Source organism: Melospiza melodia, chromosome 20, assembly GCF_035770615.1.
Source record: "Melospiza melodia melodia isolate bMelMel2 chromosome 20, bMelMel2.pri, whole genome shotgun sequence".
Taxonomy (NCBI): domain Eukaryota; kingdom Metazoa; phylum Chordata; class Aves; order Passeriformes; family Passerellidae; genus Melospiza; species Melospiza melodia.
Genome location: NC_086213.1, coordinates 3343814 through 3364512, shown reverse-complemented (window position 1 = coordinate 3364512; position 20699 = coordinate 3343814). Strand labels below are relative to the sequence as shown.

The 20699-nt window shown below is 51.4% G+C and overlaps 2 protein-coding genes across 5 annotated transcripts; one reads left to right on the top strand and one right to left on the bottom strand.

Annotated features, from left to right (window-relative positions):
• The first annotated feature begins 2158 nt into the window (after nucleotides 1-2158).
• On the top strand, nucleotides 2159-7447 carry DERL3 (derlin 3). Of its 4 annotated transcripts, none has more exons than XM_063173505.1 (7): nucleotides 2159-2276; nucleotides 2386-2448; nucleotides 3068-3141; nucleotides 3554-3647; nucleotides 5307-5502; nucleotides 5927-6017; nucleotides 6564-7447. In XM_063173505.1, exons 1-7 carry the CDS (start codon nucleotides 2184-2186, stop codon nucleotides 6676-6678), a joined length of 726 nt encoding a protein of 241 aa, XP_063029575.1. In that variant the 5' UTR covers nucleotides 2159-2183; the 3' UTR covers nucleotides 6679-7447. The 4 variants fall into 4 exon arrangements, with proteins under 4 accessions (XP_063029575.1, XP_063029573.1, XP_063029574.1 ...); XM_063173503.1 differs by having other exon boundaries at nucleotides 3068-3162; XM_063173504.1 differs by having other exon boundaries at nucleotides 2383-2448.
• Nucleotides 7448-9550: 2103 nt separating this feature from the next.
• On the bottom strand, nucleotides 9551-20477 carry SMARCB1 (SWI/SNF related, matrix associated, actin dependent regulator of chromatin, subfamily b, member 1). The gene is made up of 10 exons (XM_063173500.1): nucleotides 20331-20477; nucleotides 18687-18798; nucleotides 18037-18066; nucleotides 17418-17547; nucleotides 16721-16858; nucleotides 15940-16067; nucleotides 15287-15453; nucleotides 14667-14857; nucleotides 10841-10972; nucleotides 9551-9918 (listed from the first exon to the last, which is right to left on the bottom strand). Exons 1-10 carry the CDS (start codon nucleotides 20421-20423, stop codon nucleotides 9879-9881), a joined length of 1161 nt encoding a protein of 386 aa, XP_063029570.1. The 5' UTR covers nucleotides 20424-20477; the 3' UTR covers nucleotides 9551-9878.
• Nucleotides 20478-20699: the final 222 nt, after the last annotated feature.

Genomic DNA, 20699 nt, shown 5'->3' with positions numbered 1-20699 from the left:
GGCAGCCCTTTGCAGAGCTCCTGGCCCAGTGAATTTCCCTGCAAGCTCAGCTCTTCTCAACAGCCAGAGCTCTCACATCCATCCCAGCTCCCACCAAAACCTGTGCCCCCACAGCCAAAATTATTGACATTGCTGCAGTTTGGGGTGCAAGTTCCTCACTCAGCTCCATTCCCAGCAGCTCCTCCTTCTCCCCCAGCCCCATCAGAGGTGCTCTCAGCACTGCAGCACTCCAGGGCACTCAGGAGCCCATTCTCTGTTCTGACAGACGCCCCCAGTCTCTTGTCTTCTCCCCTCTCTCCCCCATTATGTTGCTTTAACCTCATGTCCCATCATCTTCCATCTGGGTTTTGTATTTCATCAAAGGGCACTCAGGAAGGAGGTGGTGGAGGACACAAAGACTCCCTTCCCCCTCGGTAATTTCATTTCCCATTAATGGAAGGTTTAAAGGGAAATCTCAGGGCTCAATAAGGCTCTGATGACAGCTTAACCCTCTGCAGCACAAACCCAACACCAGGCCCGTTCCTCATCTGAATCCAGGGTTGCTGTAACATTAGACCTGAGAGCTGCACAGGGCAGACAGGTCTGGGAAGCACAATCAGAGGGAGAGTGGAGGATGCTGAGTTCCTGGAGATGTGTATCAGCTCTGGCTCTCAGGAGCGCTGTCTGTGTGGGACAGCAGACAGAGACAGGATCTGCTTTCTCCTGAGGGCTGAGAACAGGTTCTGCTCCTCCTGAGGGCCCAGGCTCTGCTCCTCCTGAGGAGGGCCCAGCACAGGCTCTGCTCCCTCCTGAGAGTCCAGCACAGGCTCTGCTCCCTCCTGAGAGTCCAGCACAGGCTCTGCTCCCTCCTGAGAGTCCAGCACAGGCTCTGCTCCTCCTGAGGGCCCAGCACAGGCTCTGCTCCTCCTGAGGAGGGCCCAGCACAGGCTCTGCTCCTCCTGAGGAGGGCCCAGCACAGGCCCTGCTCCTCCTGAGGAGGGCCCAGCATAGGCTCTGCCCCTCCTGAGAGTCCAGCACACGCTCTGCTCTCTCCTGAGGGCCCAGCACAGGCTCTGCTCCCTCCTGAGAGTCCAGCACAGGCTCTGCTCCTCCTGAGGGCCCAGCACAGGCTCTGCTCCCTCCTGAGGGCCCAGCACAGGCCCTGATCCTCCTGAGGAGGGCCCAGCACAGGCTCTGCTCCCTCCTGAGGGCCCAGCACAGGCTCTGCTCCCTCCTGAGAGTCCAGCACAGGCTCTGCTCGCTCCTGAGGGCTGTGTGCAGCGCTGCTGCCGTTCCCCGGGTCCCCTCAGCATGCAGTGGCACCACACATCCACACATCCCTTGGTTTCTTCCAGCGGCCTTGACAGCGTGGTGCGATCTCGCATAGCTTGGGGAAGTGCCTCACTGCTCCATCAGGAGCATGCTCTTACTGCAGGAGAGGTTCCAGCAGGAATTACTGAAAACCCCAAGCCTTTCGTGCCTTAGTGAATACAAGACCCTTCTGATCAGCCAAGCAAGCGGCAACACAGCCGGGCTGAGGCAGCGGCACCGCCGCCCTTCTCCCAGCGGGGGAACACCGCGCTGAGAGCCCCCGGCTCTCGGGGACACTGCGGGGCCGCCGCTGAGCGCGCCGCGGCAGGAACCGCGAGGAGCCTTCCCCAGCCGGGCAGGTCAGTGTCACTGTCCCAGGACCCGGCGCACAACCCCGCGCCCAGCGTGCAGCCTAAACCCGGGTGCCCCGCCCCTCAGCCGCCCGCGCCCCGCCCGTGCCCCGCCCGCGCCCCGCCCGCGCCCCGCCCGTGCCCCTCCCGCGCCCCTCCCGTGCCCCGCCCGTGCCCCGCCCGTGCCCCGCCCGCGCCCCGCCCGCGCCCCGCCCGTGCCCCTCCTGTGCCCCTCCCGTGCCCCGCCCGTGCCCCGCCCGCGCCCCTCCCGCGCCCCTCCTGTGCCCCGCCCGCGCCCCTCCTGTGCCCCTCCTGTGCCCCGCCCGCGCCCCTCCTGCTCCCGGCGCTGCCGCTGCCGCGGGGCGGGGCCGCTCCCGGTTGGCGGCGGCCGCGGGCCGGGGCCATGAGGCGCGCTCCCATTGGCTGACGCGCGCCGCCTGTCGCGCGGGGATTGGCCGGGCGCTCCCCGCGGGGGCGGGGCGTGCGGCGGCTCGGTGGGGGGGCGTTAAAGGCGCCGCGTCGGGCGGGCGGAGCGGCGCGGCCATGGCGTACCAGGGCTTCGCGCAGGAGTACCTGGGCATGCCGGCCGTGACCCGCGCCTACACCACCGCCTGCGTGCTCACCACCGCCGCCGTGGTGAGCGGGGGCCGCGCCGGGGGACGGGGGCCGCGGGCCGCGGGGCGGGGGCCGGGGCTGGCCGAGGGCAGCGGGTGATGGCAGCTGCTCTGCCTGTCTCCCACAGCAGCTGGAGTTCATCACCCCCTTCCAGCTGTACTTCAACCCCGACCTCATCTTCAGGAAATTCCAGGTGAGGCCTCGCTCGGGCTGTGGGCCCGCTGTGGCTGTGGCTGTGCCCGCGGGGGCCCGGGTGTCCCGCTCGCAGGGGGCCGGGCACTGCTGTGTCATCCCCGGGGGCTCCTGTCCCACTGGCCCAGCCTCCCCCGAGCGCTGCGGGCCGGGCCAGCCACACAGCGTCCCCTCCTGTCACGGGCACCTGCGTGGGGACAGCTCCTTCCAGCCCTTCCCTGCCACACACCACCTTGGCTTTCCCTTGGCTCAAACCCCATCTCTTCCCCCTCTGTTACAGCGTGTGCTGTTGGGCTGGTTGGAGAGGGCTTTATTGTAGAGAGGCATGAAAAGTGATTGATTTGGCTCTGGGTGCTGAATTGTGGTTGTTTGACCTCTCTAGAAAAGTAATCTTCTTTTCCATGCCTGGAAAGGTGAGACACCGATGTACCAGTGTACCTCACTGATGTGAGGAGGTCCCACTGGAGGGTGGAGCAGCTGTCTGGTGTCCTGGGGTAGTTCTGAGGGACAGGTGCATGTCTGAGCATTCATTCCCTATGGACAGTGTGATGGGCTGCTCTGTGTGGTGAGGAGAGACCTCTGTCCACCTCCTTTTCTCTCTCCTCTCTCTTCTCTTTCAGATATGGAGGCTGATCACCAACTTCCTCTTTTTTGGGCCCCTGGGATTCAGTTTCTTTTTCAACATGATATTTCTGTATCCTTTGGTCTCAGTGAAGTTCTCTGCTCCCATTTTGGCTTAGACGCAGCTCCCCCCATCCATCTTCCTCCCCAGCATGGCTTGCCTTGGCAGCACTCTGGGGCTGTGGGTTCTTCCCTTGGCTCTTTTGAATTGAAGCCCCTCCTGCCCCTCCATCTGTGCTTGCTGCAGGGCAAAGGGAAGCTGGCAGTGCTGCTGCTGTGGCTCTTGCTGGAGAGCAGTGCCCATTCCTGGGGTGAGCTCTGGCTGAAGCACAGCAGGTGCCTCTCTCTGTCAGTGGGGGTGCAGTTTGCACTGTTCTGCTCCGGGCTGAGCTTGCAGCAGTTCCTGGGCAGTCCTGCCATGGGCACAGGGTGGCCAGCTGTTTTAATTTCCTATACTGCAACCCTGCCTTCTCTCCTGCCCTCAGGTACAGGTACTGCCGCATGCTGGAAGAAGGCTCCTTCCGAGGAAGGACGGCTGACTTTGTCTTCATGTTCCTCTTTGGAGGGTTTCTCATGACAGTATCCTTTTGGGCTGGATGAGGCTCCTTGGTGTCTCTGACGTGCTGTGGATAGTGTAGGGCTTGTCTGCTACCTCTGTGTCAGGTGTGCTGGGGTCTTGGTGCTTAATTAATTGTTTTACCAATGTAAGGTCCATCCCAATAGAGTAGGTGACAGTCTGTGACACATTGTGTAATTTGTTTTAATCAACTGGTGGGATGTCACTGGGGCCCAGTATGAAAAATCACACTTGATAATCATAACAAAATTACAAATACAAAAATTAGAATGATTTCTGCTAGATGAAATACCATCATTGCTATCAATTTTTACAGCAGCACAAGCAGTTCTCAGGCACACACAACCTTTACCAGTACATACGAGCAGAGTTTTCTGATCAGTGACTGGATGAATTTTGAAGTAGCAAATACTCTGTTCTGTGTGCAGACACACATCTTAGGCATTAATAGTATTGCTTTCACAAATACCTGCTGAGCAGCACAGCTGCTTCATGAATGTTCTTGGTGTCCCAGGGGAGAGGGCCTTATGCTCTGAGAGCTGGGAGAGCTCTGCTGAGCAGGTGCTGCAGGGGCACTTCTGGCTCTATGGCACAGCCTGTGCTCCCCATCTTTGCCACCCTTGGCTTGCCAGAGCCTCACCCAGTGTGCCTGGAGGAGAGGAAGCTGCCTGAGGTTGTGCTGGAGCCCCTGGCAGGGGCTGGGCTGCTCGTCCCTGAGGGACACGTGGCAGAGCTCAGCCTGAAAGGAGGCCACGTGTTCTGCTGCAAGGACTGTCCAGCTGTGCCAGGGCCACTGACTGAGCTCTGCTGAGTGCAGCATGGCTGGGACTGTGTGAGGCTGGCTCAGGACAGGGGCAGGAATGTGGAGCCATGAGGACAAGGAGTGGGGTCCCACATACTCAGCACATGTGAGCCCAGAGCTTGCAGCCTGCCACTAAATGGAGGTACCATCACACAGTTCTTAAGTTCTTTTCACAACACAGTAATCTGATGGTGAAATTTGTTTCCCTCCCAAGCATAAACCTTCTCTGAATATCTTCTGCTGTCTTATGCAGATGGCTCAGAGCACTGCTCTCCCCACAGAGCTCTGCATGAAGCTCTGTGAGAATCCAGAAGCTCTGTGAGAATCTGCAGCAGCCACGTCCTTGGCCAGATGTGGATTTGGAGTCCAACTACAACAAGGGCAGAGAAAATTTTTGCCTTTCTCTGTCTCTTTGTGCTCTGAAGAAAAGGAATGTGAATTCCAAGAACAATCTCACTGCTGAACTTCTTCTGTAGAAAGCAGATACTGGATGTGAGCTAGCTGTTAAGATATGCCACTGTCCCAAGTGCTGTAGGAATGTGAAAGCCCTTCTTTGAATGTCATTTTGATGTTCATTTTGCAAAGGGGACTATAGAGCTTTCTGGTCTCTGGTGGTTGTAGACATCAGCTTAAGGAGTGAGCAACCTGCATGTGAACTTGTTCTGGGGTGGCATCGAGGGAGATGTGTGTGGGGCAGTGGTGAGTAAATCTCAGCCAGGAAAGGCTCGGTGACATGGGCAATGTCTGGGAATGCTGGCATCAGCTGTCTCTGGTTTGGGTTCCCTGTCCCAAAGCACACTGTGCTGCCTGGAGGTGTGCACAGGGTGGGGAGGTTTTTCCTTGACTCGGTAGTTGCCAGCTGTTTGGACTCTTTGCCAGCCTGTTTTTCCTGGGCCAGGCTTTCACCATCATGCTGGTGTACGTGTGGAGCCGCAGGAACCCCTACATCCGCATGAACTTCTTTGGCCTTCTCAACTTCCAAGCCCCCTTCCTGCCCTGGGTCCTGATGGGGTTCTCTCTGCTCCTGGGCAACTCCATCATCATTGATCTGCTGGGTGAGTCAGAGCTGGTGGGGGATGCCAACAAGGACACCTTGCAGCCTCAGTGGTCAGTCCTCATTGGTGCTACTGGCACCTTCTCTTGGTTCCAGCTGAGCTGAGATGTTGGGTTTCCTAACCGAGCTGCCTGGGTTTCTGGAGGGCTGGGCTTTTGCTTGTGGCCTGCTTTTTGCTGTGTGTGTCTGTGGTGGTAGAAGCTGGGTATGGTGAGCTCTGACACTGCTGTGTGTGGTCTCCTGGGTGTGCAATGCTGCCCTCAGGCTCATGGGCTCCCTGCCTGCTGATGACAGCAGCCTGCAGCATCCCTGGCTCTGGAGAGAGCTGGCTTTGGGCACAGCTGGGGGATTCTTAGTCCAGCAGCTCTGGTTCAGCTGGCAAAGGAGTTGCTGTTTTGCCTGACCTTGGTGGCATCTCTCCCCAGGCATTGCAGTGGGTCATATCTATTACTTCTTGGAAGATGTTTTCCCCAATCAGCCTGGAGGAAAGAAGCTGCTGTTAACCCCGAGCTTTCTGTAAGTAAAGGTGATTCTTTCTGGCCTTTACTGTGGGCTTTCCCAACCTGATCACTTCCAGAGCAAACTGTGACCATAAGAGGCAACTGCCTGCTGCCAGCACCTCAGCTCCACAGGTATTGGAGTTAAATACCTTCACACTGCAACACACAGGTCATGGATTGCTGCATTATTTGCACATTATATACACCTGTACAGGGCCTATGCAGCAGCAGCAGCTGCTACCTTCAGCTTGCTAGTAGAACTAGTCTGCTTACTCTTGTGGAAATGCTGGATGCAGGCAGGACTTTTTCTGCTGTGTTTTCATAGTTTAAGAAAGCAGAATTTGTTCTGCTTTGTGCACTGACAATCAGCTCTGACCTGGTGATCAGGAAGGAGGCGCTGCCATCACTGCGTGTTGAGCTGAGCAAAAGAATGGGTGGTGATGGTGGCTGTGGCTGACAGCCAAGCCCCACAGAGGGCCAGGGTGTTCCTAGGAGGGCTGGGGGTTTGGCAGCCTCAGCTGAGTCTCCTAACCTGCCTGCTGGATGGCATGTCCCTTGCCAGGAAGATGGTTTTTGACACACCTGAAGAGGATCCCAATTACAACCCTCTCCCTGAGGATCGCCCAGAACACCAGCCTAGAGACCAGGACCAGCACGAGCAGCAGCATCCACAGTAGCATGGGGGACTTCTTCATGTGGCCAGACTCCTCCCTGCTGGCTGGACTTTGGCTGTGGCCCAGAGATCCTTCTGGAAAAACAGAGTTGCCATTCCGATGTGTAGTGTGTTTGTGTGGGTAACCCATCCTCCCCTTGTACAAAGTGGAGCTTTGCACACAAGAACTCCTGAATGCTTACAGAGGTGTTCTAGGGCCAGGGCTGAAGCTGTGCTGGCTCCTCAGTTCCCTGGTGTGGAATAACTATCAAATGGGGTGTTAAACCAGTTCTTCCTTCTGCTCTCAATGACTTGCTGTGTGCCAGGTCACTCTTGCCCTCTGTACAAAGGTGCACCTGGCCCTCACTGCTGTGAGACCTCTTTGTGGGCTTTCAATGAAGTAGTTCTGCACCATGGTAGAATGCAGCTCAGCCTCTTTCTTTCCTTTATGTCCCCCACTCCTTTTCTGGTGGTTGTTTCCAAAGAGTCTTTACATTAAAGTCTTTATTTTTCAGTTGTGTGTCCATTTCTGCCAGGGGCAGAGGCAGCAATTCATCAGGAATTTGCTCATAACTGCCAGGTTTGGGATTTTCTTTTCTGGTGGCCAAGGCTGGAAGATGTCCTTTCCCTCTTCTCTCAGCAGGGCTGCAGAGCATGAGGAGTGTGGGGGATGTCTAATTGGATAAAGGGGTGCCTGGGAAAGGACAAAGGGACTGAGCTGGACACTTGATCCAGGCAGTGGCTGGAAGCAGCACTTGAACTGGCAATAAAAACTGTCTGCACCTGCAGTATAATTCCACTGTTGTTGAATTTTTTAGTTCTGAAACTTAAACATCTGAGTTTCAGGGGAAAATGAAAAAAGCTCATCCCTACCCTGACACCTGTATGAAATGGATCTGATCACTCTTGCTAGCACAGTACCCACTGTGCTTGTACCCAACCTCAAAGGAGTCTGCACACATGGTATCTCACAGCAGCTCACTCCTAACAGTGCTGCTGCTCAGAGCTGCAAACCAGCACCAAACCATGAAATGGGAGTAACCAGCATCTGATTGAGCACACTCACAACCCCCCATGCACACCAACTCCCCCTGCCCTGTAGCCTTCCAGTAAAACACTTTATCAAAAATCAGACCTGATTTGAACATGCTCTTGCTGCACTTATCCTTCCCTCTCTAAGAGGCTGAGAGGCCTGTACAGGTGGTGATTTGTTCTAAAGATACAGGGGCATTAAGGGTAATGATAACAGAGCTGGGCTTCCAGTCCTTAGAGGAGTTTGTCTTTGAAGTCTTCAGAGGTTCTGGTTTAAATTGCCTGAGATGGGGCTTTGAAATGTAACAGTTGGGCTGTTCCTTTAGGTGGGGTACCAGACTAACCCAAGGAATTGTGATTGCAGAGCAAGAAAGCTGCTCCTGGCTGTTCCCCTGTAGTCCTAGTGCTACACAAAGAAAGCTGGCTGAAGTTCCCATCTTGCTGGCCTTGGTCCCTTGACTGTCCTGCTGTGTCCCCGCTGCTTCAAGGAACAATCTGTACAACCTCTCTGGCCTTGAGAAGCAGAGAGGTGCTGCAGTCCTTGTGTGCCTGCACCTCATTGTGAACCTGGGGATTAGTAATCACAAACTTCACAGCAATTAAAAAACTGCAGCACAGATTTGAACTGCTAATTTACAGCAGTTTCACACGTATTCTAGTCCAATTCCCTGAAGAGGCTGCTGGCAGAAGTCCCCAGTCATGTAACAAAGGAAGGCTCAAAAACTCAGAGCCTTCTTGAGAACACTTATGTCCATGAGCCAAAACATGTTTTACATGGGAGGCTAAGAGCAGCAGCAATCCCAGCCAGGGTTTGTCTTCCTTGCTCAAATAACATTTCAACCTCTCTAATATGAAGTCATGCATGGAGTACCACTCTGGCACAGGAGCCTAGGATAAGACTGAATCATATGATTACTAAATTGCAAGTTTTCAGTTTCTGCAGACTAACATCTGGAAAAAGTTCCCTCCCACCCAGGAATCAGAACTGTCTCTGTTATTACTCAAGTCTAAACATGATAAATTAAGACCAGAAAGTGTTTTTTGACTGTGCTAACAGGGTGGGTGGATCAGCAAGGATCATAAAACCTGTGGCTTTATCATAAAGGCCTGAACATGACTGTCAGGCTGCCAGCAAAATCTGCCTTGCTTGCAAGACTCATCAGTTCTGGCAGTGAATGGTAGGAACTCTATCAAAGAGATGGGGTCCCTCAACAGCAAGATGGATTCTAATTAGTTTGTAAACAAGCTTGGATTTTTCTTTAAATCTCACTTCAATGGATTTTGGTTTTTAACTCCCTAGAGAAAGACAGCTTGTTTCTTGGGTTGCAAAGTCCTGACACTGCTAAGGGCATTCATGACACCCACTTTGCTTTGAGTGCTCTGTGCAGTGCAGCTGGCAATGTTTGTGCTGCAGAGGAACTTCAGTCCCAGTGACTGGAGGCTTTACCTGCTGTACCTGTGCAGAGCCTGGGCTGTTTGCAGTCTTCCTTCACAAAAAACAGTGCTGACCACACACCAGGCTGACATCTGACAGAAATGACTCTCAAGTCTGTGATTTCAGTTAAACTATTTTACCTTGTTGAGTAAACCAGCTGAACACCTCCCCGAGGTCATTACAGACTGTGCCAAGTCTGGGAGCAGGCCAATCCTTAGAGAATTGTTTGCTGCTGCTATTTCTAAATCTCCTCCTCACTTTCCCCTGCACCAAAAGGTTTTGGCTGTTGTACCTGTTGAAGTAAAGCACCCAGGAAAAATGAATGCATGTGAGTGTTCAGAATTAATACTAGGCCCTGTCACCCTCAGTTACCAGAACAGCACAAAACATGGTGACATTCACTGTCCATGCAAACTGACTGAACTCGGCCTACATTGTATGCATTCCTTTTATTTAAAAAGTTGTCCTAGGAGTGCACATTGCACCTATACAAAAGAATCTTTCCACTGTCCACACACAGGTATAGAAGGGCTCCAACACCAGCCACGGGTCCCAGCTGGGTCGCGCTGCTCGCTCAGCGCTCTCGGGACGTGGCACTGGGGTGGAGGGGGGCAGAAGTCAGCAGTACTGGGAACTCGTGGCAAGTGGAATGTGTGTCCCCTTCAGAGACAGAAAGACCCCTGCCAATTCTAGATCCATCTGGGGAGAGGAATAGGGCTAAAGTCTGTAGGAAGAGCACCAGTGTCACAACAGGAGGGTTACCAGGCTGGAGCAGTATTGGCCAAACGTCTCATGCGCCTGAGGGAGAGAGAGAGGTACAGTGAGTGCATGTTACAGACATGGCAGTCTGACCAAAACCAGTGCTTCTGGGGAGGCTGTACAGCTTTGTAGACAGGTTTATTCCCAGACAGAACTCCCCAGTCACCTGAGAGTGCCCCAGTGATAAGGCAAGGACGCTATTTTCACTAACAGCTGCTAGGGCACTTTTCTCATTAACTTGGATTGAATCGACTGCTACTGTAAACTCTTCAGTCAGCCACAGCTGATACACAAAATGACTGTGCTACTGTTAATCAGCAGTTAAAAAAACATCCTGGGAAAGAGCTGAGCCAGTATATTTACTGTTTCCACAATGTATCTCTTGGAGAGATACAAGCCATTCCTTCATATCTGCCCGGAAGAATTTCATCAAGTAGGTGCAAGCTCTCAACTGCTTGTCAAACATCACTTTGCAGGTGGGCAGAGCTTCTCCTGTTCTCCTGGAGCCACACAGGGCTCCCTCTTGCTGGCAAACAGGTGGGCATCACTCAGGCTAGAGCTGGGAGCTTGCCCATTGCTACATCAAATTGAAGTTTATGCTACATAAAAGGAAGCTTTGTGGCAGGATTCTCAGGAGCATGACAGTGCATGACATTCCAAGTATGTTTGACTCATGCCTTCCTATACAAACAACTCCCCTGGACAAGCAAAGAGCCCAAGGAAAAGAAAAAAACGGGTTAAAAAAAAAAGGAAACTTCCTGCAAGCAGGAGATGGTAGAGCAGACATTTCAATGTTTGTAGAGGAAGGTGATGACAGCTGAATACCCTGAAGCTAAAGCTTCTGTTGTGAGCAAGGCTGACGTCCTGCCAATTAGCTCTCAGTAGGGAAAGACAAACATCCCAGCTTGGAGCTTCTGTCCAAGGGACAGGCCAAGAGCAGTGTCCAAAGCAGTGGCAGTACCTTGTGTTCCTGTCCTGGTCTCTGATCTTCTTCTCCATCTCAGCGTCTGTGAGGGTTTCCAGGAGAGGGCACCACTGGTCAGCGTCCCCCGTGTTGCGAATCGCGATCTCCACGGTGGGCAGAGGGTTCTCACTGCAGGGCACAGGGCAGCAAAACAACACCCATCAGTGGGCACAGAGCCCAGGGACAAGCACGGCATCATTCAGCATCATTCAGCATTCCTTCTTTGCTCTGCTCAGTACAGTCTGGGTCCCTGAAGTTCACCACAGGCTCCTGGTTCCACCCTTGTGGAGCCTGGAGTTCCTGGGAAAGCAGCTACACCCATCTCCAGCCACTACTGCAGAGGGATTTGTGCTGGACCTGCAATTCTTTCCCACACTGGCTGGCAGGGATGTGACAACCCCAAGAGGCACAGCTCCTCCCAGTCCCTCAGTCCTGGGAATGCTTCTCCCAGCACAGCCCAGGAGCTGGGACTGTTCCCAGGGCTCCCTGTCCAGCCTGGCTGTGCTGCAGCTCTCACTTCCTAGCTGTAATTTGCCTAGCACACCCCTGACAGCTGTTCCCTGGCAAAAATCTGCCTTTCCTGGGAGCCTGACTCTGGAAAAAGCAGTCTTTTAGGACCTGCTGTAGCTAACAAGCAAAACACCAGGCTGTGCCCCAAATCACAAGATCTGTTCCTCAGAGACTCCTCTGCCCTGACCAGCTGTATTATCACACGCACAAAATATTTACTGCCTCACTAGCTGCTTTTCAGTAAAAGTCAACAGGAATTGACCAAGAGTAGCTTCCCAAATATTGACAGTGGAGCCGGAAGCCCAGCATAAATATAGAGGAGCCTTGGAATGTAAATGTTTGCTTTGAATTCTCCAAAGTGCCTCAGCCTGAGCTGCACAAGTGTGTGTGTGTGTGAGAGGAGCCCTGGGACAGGTGTGCACACACATCCTGTCCCCTCCCCAGGGACGTGCACCCCTACACAGGATTTCAGCCCTCTCACTCCCTCAGGAAAGAACTCAAATGCTAATCATCATGGGAACACACAACATCTGCATCAAAGCTAATAATCTAAAATAACAAGTCTTCAAAGTAATTCTACCATGAAAAAATAATCCAGGCCTTTTGCTATCTGATCCAAGGAGGAAGCTTTAATCAAATCTACTTCCAGTACTGCTGCCATCCACTAAACAACACTTAAACCCAGGAATTTCATCTTAGTCCTAGATTGCCACACATTCCAGGCAAAATTAGATATTAACTGGGGGTTTGTTAGTGATAGCATGATCTCTGCCTGACACTGAGCATTCACTGAATTCAACAGGGGATGGAAAGCTGGACTCATGCATAACCTAACTGCAAGGCAACTCAGATGCCACATTTCTTTAGCAAAGAATCAGCGAGAAACTGAAAAATCCTTCCTCATCTCCCAATCTCTACACTAAGACAGCTCCTCCTCCATTGTTTTCCCTGATGAGGAAGAAAATGCTGCTGCCAGGTATGGCTGAAAGGCACTGTCAGCTGCAGGGGTCCCAGAAAAGCAGGGCACTGCCTCTGCTCAGGCTCCTGGCCTCAGGCAGTGTCAGGGGCACACCAACAAAGCAGGGAGATGTCACTTTTGGAAAGGTGACTCCTCAGGCACAAGGGTTGGTGAGTGGGAGAACCTGTGCCATCACTCAGGTCCCAAAGGCAAACCTGGCTGTGAGGTGCTGTGTGCTGCCACCAGAAACACTCAGCACACAGGAGGGAACATCCCAGCCCACACTGGCCCTGAAAACCCCACAGGCAGCAGCAGCCACCTGTGTGCCTCCAGTCCTGCCCTGCCACTGCTCTGCAGGCTCTCCTTGTTTTGCACAGAGCAGCCCAGCTGAAAAAAGTGCCCTGGCTTTCATCAACTAAAAGACAGTTTCACCTCTCCCTCAGATGATTAAGAGACACATGACTTCTCAAAATCCCCAATCCCTTGAGATATTAAAGTTCTTTTGATACATCTAAAGCAGACCCTTTCCTTACATCAATGGAATGATTTTGGAGCAACCACCACTCCTGTGGTTTGGAAATTCAGGAACTAACCAACCACAGAACCCAAATATTATTAATCACTGTAAGGTTTCAAAAGTACTCCTTTGCTAGAAGAAAAAAGGGAAGAGGAGGACATGTTTGTACTATGACAAAAATAAACGAGGTTTCAATTAGGTGGTTTTTGCTCTCTGAACAGCTCATGTCTATGTACTTTGTTCTGTTGGGGTTCCTTTTTTAGCATTTTGTTCTCCCTCTTGCAATACTGCCACAGTGTGAAAAAGGCCTGAAATCTGCCTGTTTGAGGAAGCACCCTTTGGTACCATGGCCCAACACATGTTTTTGGAGACAATAGTGAAGCTGGCATTAACATGGGCCTGGGCAGCACTGACTAAAACCTCCTTGCTGCAACTTCCAGTGACTGAGCAGAAGCAAAGGGAGAAATGAACCCCAATCCCAAGAGCCAACAATACACAGATGACTTTCTTGGATATCTGCAGTATATGGAGAAGCAGAGGCAGGAGGGACAGACACTTCACAATGCAGACAGTGCTGCAGCACAACATGTGTCAGGTTCTCATCTACCACCCTGCAAGTTCCCATCACTTCCCAGCATTGCCCACCTCACTGCTCTGTTGCTGTTGCTGGATGTAGTCCCAAGCCAAAACTGCAAGAACCAGTCCAAGGTTGTGGAGGGAAAGGTAGAAGGCACCTCCCACCTTCCAAGGGACATCAGCAGGATGGACACACATTGTAACAACTTAATTCAGAGTTTAATTCACATGTGCTAAAGGGTCCCTTTCTATTTTCTAATATGAATCACTCTGGGGATCACTTTAGAACCAGGCAGTTGCTGTGAAAGACTGGCAGGATAAAAACTGTACCCAGAGACCAGTGCAAGAACAACGAGGCCAGAGCAGATCAGGGTCTATTTGTCAATGAAGGCTGAGCAGACAGGAACCCTTTGGATGGAGCAGGAAGGAGCAGAGCTCAAGGCAGCAGCCAGCTTCCCCACAGTCTCCAGCTCCTCTTTGCTTACTCCCACTCCAGCTACTCCCTGTCCTCTGCCTGAGGTAGGGCAGGGCTGGGCACGTTTCCCTGGGCTGCTTCTTCCTTGAATTGACCCCTACAAAACTGGTGTCAACAGCACCATTCCCTCCTCTGCAAACACAGCATCTGCTGAACTCTTAAACTTCCCTGACTGTCACCATGACCCGAGGTCACCAGACCTCAGAGTGTACATTAAAGGACTGTCAGAGCTGCAGACTCAGCACTGTGCTGTGGATAACATCAGTGCAGGAACTCACAGAACACTGCACAGCACAACTGGAAGCCATTTAGGAGAAAAATTAATGGCTGACTAATGAAACCTGACAATGCTGCATTCCAGCTGTGAGAAGGGCCTGTGATCAACCCACCTCTGACATCAGTCTGGGGAGAGAGGTACAGTTTTCATCAGCCCAAGTTCAAACAACCAAAGCTTGAAACAGTGGATGGCCCAAGTTAGGCAAAGCCAACAAAACAAAAAATGTGTCTGGGGTTCATCATGACCTTACATTAGAAGAGGGACCATCCCTGTTAATTAATTCTGTCAACAGAAGCTGACATTTCATCAGTATTTGGTCCTGAAATGTATTAGACCCATCAGGAAAAGATACTTAGGCACAAGCACAAAAAATTGTTAAGATGGACAGAATGGGTGCAAGCCACAAGGACTAATTTCAAACAAAACCTTCCTAATCAGGTCAGCATTGATGCAGATGCCCATGAAGTACAAAGACCCCCAGAGCCAGACAAGGAGGTGGCAGCTCAGTACCTGAAGGCATAGGTCTTCTGGTGCCAGCTCAGCTGTCCCCGGATGCTGTAGGCAATGGTTGTGACAAACTCCCCGCCCAGGCCGAGCTCTGAGCACAGCTTCAAGGCAAACTTCTCTGGTGAGTTCTCCTTCTCTGACATGTCCCACTCAAACTGGTCTACGAGGGAGATGTTTCCTACATGGATGTTCAGCTAGAGAGAAGGGAAGGCACAGGTTATTTGTTTCCACTTTCACAAAGGTTTGTCCAAGGTGATTGAACTGACGAGGCAGAGGCTGAGAGAACAGAGCAGTAACTCCTCCTAGTTCATCTGCAGAGTTCCTTAACTGAATTCTTCATTTCAGTAGCATGACGACAACTCAGCATTGCTCACCAAGGTTCAGCTCTTCCAAAGGAAGATGGCAATGCTTTAACTAAACTATTTCACCACCTCAGAGGCTGGGCACACAGATGTTTAATCATCTATCACCTTTAGTTCTGTTCCCAATACAAAGGAAAAGGGGAATCTGGTTGGAGGACTAGAATTAAGAGCTCCTTTGTTCTTTTGTACTCTTAGTCCCCTGTAACATAACTGGAGAAACCCAAATGGTTCAGCTCTCATTCTGCTGCCTTCCTGTGTTACCTTAATAATGACTCGTTGGTCTGACTGGTCCTCCAGGATGCTGTCAGTGGGGTAGGACTCGATCTGCTGTCGGATGGCAGATGCAATAGCAGGGACAAAGGTCAGAGGATTCAAATCCAGGTCATCACAAAGAATCTCTGAGAACATTTCTGGGGTCATCAGCTTTTCTGTTACAGAACAAGAATGAACACTGTAAAGTTCCTTAGAAATTAATGTCTGCCACTTACAGAACACACAAAATCCCACAGGGCAAGGTGACAAAGGGAATCCCAAATGCATTACCTTTTGCCTTTAAAAGGGTGTTTTGTACCAGGCCTGTAAGGGCAGAGACACTGATACAGGGACTTCCAGCCTTCTTTACCTGCTCCATGGTAGTGGAGCCAAAGAAGCCACAGCCATTAACCTCAGCTAACAGAGCACTCTCAGACCACTGAGCTGATGAACTGGCTCAGGAGAATCTGCCAGTTAAACTCTATGTGTGTCCAGGAATGGCTGCAACCCATGGAAGTGGCAAAGCATTTGCTAAGAGATGCGAGCACTGAATACAGTCCAGAGTGGGAGAGCTTTAAAGCTTTGTCTGTATGGGGCAAGGGCATTTGGTGATGGACACAGCTTTACCTGTCCAGCCTCAGGAACCTCTCCCTGCTACGTACCATTCATGTTCCACGTAAATGCATCTCGGAGCTTCTGCCCATCAATTTCCATATCCAGCCTGATTGGAACCAGAACCTCTGGCTGGGATGCATTCTCATGGATCACTGCTGGGTCATGGTCATCAAAGCTGAAGTGGAGAGCAGCAACACAGTATATGCAACGAGCACATGACACATCTGGCATCCATAGAGGGAAGGCAACATTTGTTGGAAGCAATCCCCACACTCCAACTCCCTGATCTGTACTCCTCAATGCAAGCTTACAGGGCTGTGGCAACTAATACTAGTTTATCACCTTTTATTACATCTATCATAACACACTCCTGCAAATAAAATAAGTTTTCTAGGATTAGATTCATCTTGGTTGCCTTAAGTTTTATAATAGAAAAACCATTAGTCATGAGCTTCAGCAGCATTTTCCACTAAACAAACTAGATCAAAGTTACTGGTACATGTCAGTGAGAAGCAGCCTGTCCTTCACAAAGAGGGGCTGCAGGCTTCTCAAATGACAACTGCTCAGCAAATCAGCAGGAAGTAGAAGGAACTCATCAGGAAAACAATGAACCATTTTCCTGACAAAAGGAAAGCCTCCACTCTGAGCCATGGATGGCTACTGTAACACAGAGCCTCAGGACACACAATTTAACTAAGATTAATGACCTGTAGGGATTAATCTTAGCTGGGGATGAATCACAACATTACATGAACTCATCAGTACTACCCTGGCAGCATGTCATTTTGGTAGCTATTGCCACTTTCCAGAAGCAGGGAGCTGTCTTACCACAGAGGGAATGTTCTCTTCTTATCCCTGCCCATGCGGTTCCTGTTGATGGTTGTGGAGCACGGCACGGCGTCCAGGTGATGAGAGCTGTTGGGCAGGGTTGGCACCCACTGGTTGTTCCTCTTTGCCTTCTGTTCTCTGAAGGAGACTGGATGTTAACCTGCAGGCCCTCAGCACCACTGTCATTTTAAACTTTCAGTGCTATTACAAGTTCCTGCTATTTGTTTTTATTCTGGGACTATCAACATTACTGTTCCACCAGGAATGTTCCTCTTGGAAGGCCATCCTCCAGCTCACAAATATCCATCAGATATGAATCCAGGTGCACCTTTATAAATACTAGATTCATATTTGGATTTTCTGTCTATACTTTACAGAAGGACTGCTGAGAAATGCAAGGTCTCCAAAAGGCAGTATGTGCAGAGAGCATTCTGTAAAACATCTGTTACAGATGGAATGCAGTAATTGCAAAAGAAGTTGTATCAACAAACACTTAGATTTTTCTTCCTGTTTTATGTGGGCAGTAGCCCAATCCTTACACTCTGGAGATCCCCATTTGCCCAGCACTGCAAATACTGAATGCAGACTGCCAAACAAGCCCTGCACAACAGCCTGGGCTTATGGAACTCCTCGTGCTGCCTGCCCCAGAGCTTCCAGGCAGCTCCATTCTGAGCCTAGCCTCACCAACACTGCTCACCTGAGGTAGGTAGGAGGTTCTGTGCTGATAGACACTGCCTTGTACTTCTCATCATTCCCATCCAAGATCTCTTCCACTTCAGAGGCCTTCAGCAGCGTCACGCTGGTGGCTAATGTTGTGTAGCCATGATCTATTACCAGGAAACATGGCAATAATTAACAGGGAAAGGGCTACATAGCACTGTAGCACTGACAGGCTACATAGTGACAAACCCTCCCTGTCACTGCAGGAGGGACTAGCACAGAGATACAAGTGTCCTTTGGGCTTCAGCTTCCTGTAGATATTTACAAGGCCCAGAAAAAAATCAAAACAATCAACTATTTCTGACTTAAAGGTCAGAAATAGTGATGCAAGGATTGATAGAAAAGCTGTTAAAGATTTTGGGAAGGGGGAGAGAGCTCAGGACAGCTCTTGCTGAATGACAGAGACCATCTGCACTGGAGAGTCCTGCTAATGTTCTGAGAGAGTTAGCCATGGGATTGGGAGGCACAATTAGGGCGACCACAGACAGAGATCAGAGGAAGAGGATTAGACATTAATATTACTGCAATAGCACCAAAGGTCACAGTGGACATCCTCCCTCTAGCACAGCTAAGAATAACACACAGATGAGACTTACATCTTCGGGGACTGTGAGACCGCTGGTTTTCTGTTGGGGGAAAAATGAAAGCAAGAGGTCAGCAGGATATGTGGAGGAAAGAGACATAAGCCCAGAGTAAACCATTATTTTTATTATGCTTTAGTCTACAGAACATACAAGAAGTCATATTGCTAAGAAATTTAACTGCTTGCTATTAGTCCCTCAACAAAAACAATACCAATATTCTCCCCATAGCAGTCACATCAGTTAGCACCACACCACAAATTCTGGCAGGCACAAACATCCAGTCCCTGCCAGAAGCAAAGTTAAGCAAAGATGCACATCTTCAATGGGGCATCCTTACAACACTCCTGCCTATTTGATGAGAGAGACAAAGACACCTCTCTTAGTCTACAAAAAATCTCTTCTGAAATATGGTACTGATTTGGAGATATGGCTTTTGCTTTGTGATGAATGTAGCCACAATGGATGTTTCCATTTCAGAACGTTTTTGATCAGGTGCTATTTATTGCCAGGCTGAGCCACCGTTACAGGGTGCTCCACCACCGGGGCAATCTCAAGTGATTCACAGAGCCCTCAAGGTGCACAAGCCTCTGAATCACCAGAACAGTTTTTCAAGGCAAAAATTGTCAATAAACATTACTGGGAATGTCTTCTCATCTTCTCACCATGTGAAGAGGCCACAATTTTCTTCCTTTCCTCCACGGTGGCCAGGCGCCTCCAGAGCGAGGGGTACCTCTTGTACAGGGAGCCCCGGAACATGCGCAAGTAGTTCCCCACCTGCCAGGAGAGAAGTGCACATGTGGCCTTTATTCCATTTTGGAGAGTTTCAGCAGAAGCTGGAAGAAATTCAGCTCTTTTTAGTGATAAAAAGGACCTCTCAATTGGGTGTTTTTGTGCTGTGTTTGGCATCAAATAGCATTGCCGCAGTTTTTCTGGCAATGCAGAAAACAAAATTTTTATCAGCACTTATTTCACTGGTGCTATCTCACTTCACTAGATCCAAAAAAGCTCCCACCCACTGATAATAGGAAATTTAATAGGAAAACACTCCATTCATTTGTATGTATTTTTGAACAACCCACCTCTTCTTTACTTCAGTTTCCACATCAATGTGCAAGGCTCAGTTGGAATTAAACTAAACCAGATACTCAGCTCTCTGACACATTATTTTTATTTTGAACCTCCCCACCATCTAGACATTATTTGACTACAGCAAATGCCCAGAGACTTGTATTTTGTTTTAAACCCTTTGAACATCAAAAACGTGATTGCTGCCAATAGTCCTCTTTCAGATTTACTTACCATCTGTAAAGCAGTTCTGTTCCTCCTGCCATAAGATCCTCACCTGTGCTGAAAGCTACAGCAGGCCTTGCTGACCAACACAACCATTTCTAGACTCTGAAATCAAATTTTTAGACTGCCAGGACACTGGAAGACTGCCACACAACAAGGTTTTTATTCCTTGTTTGAGAAGAGTTTTTTTGATCTTAGATTTAGCTATGTCTTTCACTCTAAAATGCTCATCAACAGACAGAAATTAATGGTAGATAAAAAAGACAACTCTTTTCCTTCTCCATGTACCTGGTATGGCAATCTCACAGCTCACCTGACTGCAGGTACAGTTGGCTTTCAAACTCTACATTTCACATGAGAGAGCGAGGGATGTTCAGTCCCTGCTCAACCTACAGAGCTGGCAGTCAAACTTAGCCAATAATCCCTTTTGTGCATCAAGCTGGGGGCTAGAACATTTTTTCCCGTTTTCAGCTGTTTCCCTGGTGCTACAGGGCCAGTGTTTCTTGCTTGAATGAGGCTCTTTGTCAGGGAGGCTCAACCCCTCCCAGCACGGGCCAGCACAGACTCTGGGCTGCTCAAACTCTGCCCGGCGGTGTTTGCTGACCACACTGTGCACAAGGCAGAAGGAGCTGCCCTGCCTGCTTTGGGTGCAGTTCCTGAGCCCTAAGGCTCCCAAAGGTGTGCGATTCGTTGCCTCGCCGCGTGTGAAATACCCCGAACCCCTCAACAACTGTGCCCAGAAATTCTCCTCGCTGATCGGGAGCGGGGCCGGGGAGGATCCGAGCGGGTCCCGGGGCCGCCCTCATGGCAGCACCGATCCCTCCCGTCCCCCAGCACGGCTGAGGCCCTCGGGCGGCGCCCACCGGGGCACAGGGACCCGCGGGGCTGGAAGGCCGCTCCCTCCCGCCGGGCTTCTCCTCCGCCCCTCGCCCGCCCTGAGCGCGGCTCCCGCACCCCTCGGCCCGGCCCAGCCCCCGCATTCCCCGGCGCGGGCCCGGCTCCCGCCCGGGCCGCACCTCGGAGCCGATCATGTAGAACTCGCCGTCCTCCTCCAGCTGGAACTTGACGGGCTTCTGCCCGAACGTCTTGCTCAGCGCCATCATCATCATCGCGGCGGCGGGCGGGGGACGGCGGCGGCGCCCGGAGAGCGGAGCGCGGCCCGGCGGCAGCGGCGGCGGGCGGAGCGCGGCCTAGTGCGGGCCCGCTGCGCGCATGCGGCGGGCGGGGCGAAGGAGGCACGGCCGGCACGGCAGGATGTAGAAAAAAGGCGGATTTTATTGTGGCGGGGCGGAACATAAATACACACGGGACACGGCACATGGCACATCCCAGCGCCGTGCCGCCAGCCGGGCTGGGCTGGGAGGGGAGGGGGCTGTTCGCAGCCC